Genomic DNA, 4,763 nt, shown 5'->3' with positions numbered 1-4,763 from the left:
CTTTAGTTGCCTTCCACTGAATGCAGGGAAACATTTTGTATTTATTTTTACAGCAGTTCAACCAGTGACATTTTGATGAGAAATAATAGTATTTATTGTTTGTGGACTTGGACAAAGAGGAACATTTCCTGATTCAAGTGTAGATGAAAGTGGGATGAAAAGTCTCACAATCTGTTTTTAGTCTGCTGGTTTAGCGTAACTGAATGCAAAAATGCTAATTATCAATGATATGGATAATAGATCTAAACACAGATGATGGAGACTAATTGGACATATATCAATCAATCAATCAATCAATCAAAAGTATAAAATATCTGTTCACAGAGCTCATGGAGTGGAGGTTTGAAAACTGGAACAAGGCTGCCACCTGCTGGGGAGATGATTCAAGAACACGGCTTGAAAATCCTCCTTGACCAGCTCCAGGTATGTTTAGAGACATGGTAGCTTCTTGACCAGCTCCAGGTATGTTTAGAGACATGGTAGCTTCTTGACCAGCTCCAGGTATGTTTAGAGACATGGTAGCTTCTTGACCAGCTCCAGGTATGTTTAGAGACATGGTAGCTTCTTGACCAGCTCCAGGTATGTTTAGAGACATGGTAGCTTCTTGACCAGCTCCAGGTATGTTTAGAGACATGGTAGCTTCTTGACCAGCTCCAGGTATGTTTAGAGACATGGTAGCTCCTTGACCAGTTCCAGGTATGTTTAGAGACATGGTAGCTTCTTGACCAGCTCCAGGTATGTTTAGAGACATGGTAGTTAGCTAGTATGCTGGACCATAGCTGGTTGGACACATAGTTACGGCAAAGTTTGAATGATAAACCAACAACTAAAAGAGTACTTTCAATCATTTATGTTTTTAGCTCAAATAACGTTGTCTAATGTTGAATTGGAACATTTTGGAGACACTTGGATACATTTAAACACTATGAGAACAAAATACCAGACTCTCACAGGCTTCATTCATTATAGATGTTTATTCCTTCAGATGGGAAGAAGATGGATACATACAGTGATAGAATTACATTCAGAACATATAATAGTATCTCCATGATAACAGTGATAGAATTACATTCAGAACATATAATAGTATCTCTATGGTAACAGTGATAGAATTACATTCAGAACATATAATAGTATCTCCATGGTAACAGTGATAGAATTACATTCAGAACATATAATAGTATCTCTATGGTAACAGTGATAGAATTACATTCAGAACATATAATAGTATCTCTATGGTAACAGTGATAGAATTACATTCAGAACATATAATAGTATCTCTATGGTAACAGTGATAGAATTACATTCAGAACATATAATAGTATCTCTATGGTAACAGTGATAGAATTACATTCAGAACATATAATAGTATCTCTATGGTAACAGTGATAGAATTACATTCAGAACATATAATAGTATCTCTATGGTAACAGTGATAGAATTACATTCAGAACATATAATAGTATCTCTATGGTAACAGTGATAGAATTACATTCAGAACATATAACAGTATCTCTTTTTATATTTGATAGAGTATAGACTATAGATATATATAGACATAGAAGAGAAAAGTATTACAATTGAAAGAGTACATATGTTGACATGTAACCATTATAACCCTCATTACCATTATAACCCTCATTACCATTACCACCCTCATTACCATTATAACCCTCATTACCATTATAACCCTCATTACCATTATAACCCTCATTACCATTATAACCCTCACTACCATTATAACCCTCATTACCATTATAACCCTCATTACCATTATAACCATTATAACCCCGTTAAAGGAATTTTATATCTTGATGATAATAATCAATTCGCCTTGACTAATGCCCAAGGTTTGTAAGACAATGGGTTAAAATAATTAGGCAAGGACTCAGCTTTCTGCAAAAGGTTTCTGTACCTTTATTCATGAGAACGTTCTGAGGTCAGGATAACAAAACAGTCATTATATAGTTCTTGCGCATTTACACACAAACTGTTGGTGACCTGCAACCCCCTCAGCCTGTTCCTTTCCCTCAAGGTTAGGAACCCTTTGAAGTTTTACTCCCTGGACCATCTGTCCCCTGCTCTCTACACTAATTACATACACACATTTCTTTCCCTCTCCAGTGGTTCCTGGACTTTCTGGGACTAATCAGACCAATCGATCACTACATTGATCATTACATTGATTATTCATTAGCCATGCTGTATGACTAATAAGTCATCATGGTTTATTGATTCATTTACCTTTTAGATAATTCTCTTATCAAACCATTATAACCCTTAACTGTTATAACCCTTTATAACCATTTTAACCCTTATAACCCTCATAACCATTATGACCATTATAACCATTATCTAACCGTAACCAGAGTGTAGTTGATAGTTTGCTGATACAGTGAGAGCATCTGTACCTTCTAGATCATCCAAAGAACCTTCCAGAACTATTTCTCATGGAATTGTAAAGATTCCTCAGTGTGGACAAAATTATTTCACGATAATTCTTCCAGGTGTTAGGTGTAGTGGTAGGGTTAGGGGTAGGGTTAAGGGTAGTGGTAGGGTGAAGACCGATTGGACACTGTTCTGGGAACACCTGGACAGCACCACCATAATGCCTGTCCAGCATGTCATACAGTTCTGACAAGGTATGTGAGGGCAATGTTTTCTTCTTGTCCTCATTTTGGTTCTCACCCCAGTGTGCTTTAGTCATCCACTTGTCCTTCTCACTGTTGTAACAGCAGTAGGCTGTCCACATGAGATCTGGGATGTTCACTCTGTTGTTCAGTGTGTTGCTGCTGCTGGGAACGGCTCCAGTCACCACATAGGCTTTTATCTTCCCGTTGTTATTAATACAGTCCGTATTAAGCTTTCCTCTGACATTTTCCTCCATTTCTCTCCAGCTGCCCCCGTTGAAGGACACCACCTGGGGAACGATGTTGGTCAGGGTAAAGGTGGACTTCTGAGTATCAAGGTCATGAGCATGTGAACATGGGAAGAGGTGACCTCTGTTCACCCATTTATTTGGTATTGAGTTCTTATAGTCTTTGTCCCCAGCCTGCTTTGGGTATTCAATCGTTTTACTATCCTTCTGCATTTCAGGGTTGTTGGTTTCCCCATTGAGCTGCAGGAAACAACAGTCATACATTCATTCACAAGTTCTGTACAATAAACCCTCTTTTCTGTACAATAAACCCTCCTTTCTGTACAATAAACCCTCTTTTCTGTACAATAAACCCTCCTTTCAGTATAATAAACCCTCCTTTCTGTTCAATAAACCCTCCTTTCTGTTCAATAAACCCTCTTCTGGGGGGGTTCATAATCAAGATAATCCAGTCTCTATACCCTCCATAGTGGTAGTTCTATATTCTGTAACATAACTGTCTGTGATTTATAGCAGTAAACAAATACAAATGTTATATTATATGACAAAACATTAGTCCTACCTGGGGCTCGATCATCCAGGGTTGATGTTTTGGTCTGCAGTCTGTAGAAGCACCAGTGAAGGTGTAGGCTGAGAACACAGGGATCTTGTTGAACGTGTCGTAGAGAGTTGCAAACCTGTAGGCGTTGTTGAACAACTGGCAAATCAGCTTGTAGCGGTTCTGGTCCTCGACTTTCCCACCAATCAAAATACCTGGGAGATTTGGAGTTGTCCCCTTCATGAAGAACTTCTGGCACAGTGGATCAAACCTCTCCACTACATGAGAGAGAGCAGGAGGAAGGAGAGAGAGAAGGAGGAGAGTAGAGAGTTGATTCAATACCCCCATCATCACCTGAAGACTGTACACCACAGAGACAAAGATGAAGTTACAGAGACCAGTTGGTTAGACTGGAGACTGGTGAAGCTGAGTCGGACAGACCTGCTTTAAATAGTTATTACAGAGAGACAAGTTGGTAGAACTGGAAACTGCTGAGCCTGAGTCAGGAACAAGACTGATTTAAAATAGTTAATTACAGAGAACCAGTTGGTAGACTGGAGACTGCTGCTGACGATCAGGAACAGACTGCGTAGAACAGGATGAAACAGGGAGGAACAGAGAGAGTAGAACAGGGAGGAACAGAGAGAGAGTAGAACAGGGAGGAACAGAGAGAGTAGAACAGGGAGGAACAGAGAGAGTAGAACAGGGAGGAACAGAGAGAGAGTAGAATAGGGAGGAACAGAGAGAGTAGAACAGGATGAGACAGGGAGGAACAGAGAGAGTAGAACAGGACGAGACAGGGAGGAACAGAGAGAGAGTAGAACAGGGAGGAACAGAGAGAGTAGAACAGGATGAGACAGGGAGGAACAGAGAGAATAGAACAGGACGAGACAGGGAGGAACAGAGAGAGAGAGTAGAACAGGACGAGACAGGGAGGAACAGAGAGAGTAGAACAGGGAGGAACAGAGAGAGTAGAACAGGGAGGAACAGAGAGTAGAACAGGATGAGACAGGGAGGAACAGAGAGAGTAGAACAGGGAGGAACAGAGAGAGTAGAACAGGACGAGACAGGGAGGAACAGAGAGAGAGTAGAACAGGGAGGAACAGAGAGAGTAGAACAGGACGAGACAGGGAGGAACAGAGAGAGTAGAACAGGATGAGACAGGGAGGAACAGAGAGAATAGAACAGGACGAGACAGGGAGGAACAGAGAGAGAGAGTAGAACAGGACGAGACAGGGAGGAACAGAGAGAGTAGAACAGGGAGGAACAGAGAGAGTAGAACAGGGAGGAACAGAGAGTAGAACAGGATGAGACAGGGAGGAACAGAGAGAGTAGAACAGGGAGGAA

General features: G+C 40.7%; 1 protein-coding gene across 1 annotated transcript; it reads right to left on the bottom strand.

The window, feature by feature from the left end:
* Positions 1-2,066: 2,066 nt before the first annotated feature.
* LOC115194912 (uncharacterized) lies at positions 2,067-3,816 on the bottom strand. The gene is made up of 3 exons (XM_029754834.1): positions 3,441-3,816; positions 3,083-3,118; positions 2,067-2,920 (listed from the first exon to the last, which is right to left on the bottom strand). Exons 1-3 carry the CDS (start codon positions 3,765-3,767, stop codon positions 2,420-2,422), a joined length of 864 nt encoding a protein of 287 aa, XP_029610694.1. The 5' UTR covers positions 3,768-3,816; the 3' UTR covers positions 2,067-2,419.
* Positions 3,817-4,763: the final 947 nt, after the last annotated feature.

This window comes from Salmo trutta, chromosome 5 (genome assembly GCF_901001165.1).
Source record: "Salmo trutta chromosome 5, fSalTru1.1, whole genome shotgun sequence".
NCBI classification, from domain to species: Eukaryota; Metazoa; Chordata; class Actinopteri; order Salmoniformes; family Salmonidae; genus Salmo; species Salmo trutta.
The sequence above is the reverse complement of the archived record's forward strand: the minus strand, read 5'-3'. Positions and strand labels throughout refer to the sequence as shown.

Bases quoted from the DNA above. Each gene is read 5' to 3' on its own strand.
- LOC115194912 (XM_029754834.1), bottom strand. From the start codon at position 3,767: ATGATGGGGGTATTGAATCAACTCTCTACTCTCCTCCTTCTCTCTCTC. The intron at 3,119-3,440 runs GTAGGACTAATG...TGTTTCCTGCAG, and splicing joins CCTGGATGATCGAGCCCCAG to CTCAATGGGGAAACCAACAA. The intron at 2,921-3,082 runs GATAGTAAAACG...ATCGTTCCCCAG, and splicing joins ACAACCCTGAAATGCAGAAG to GTGGTGTCCTTCAACGGGGG.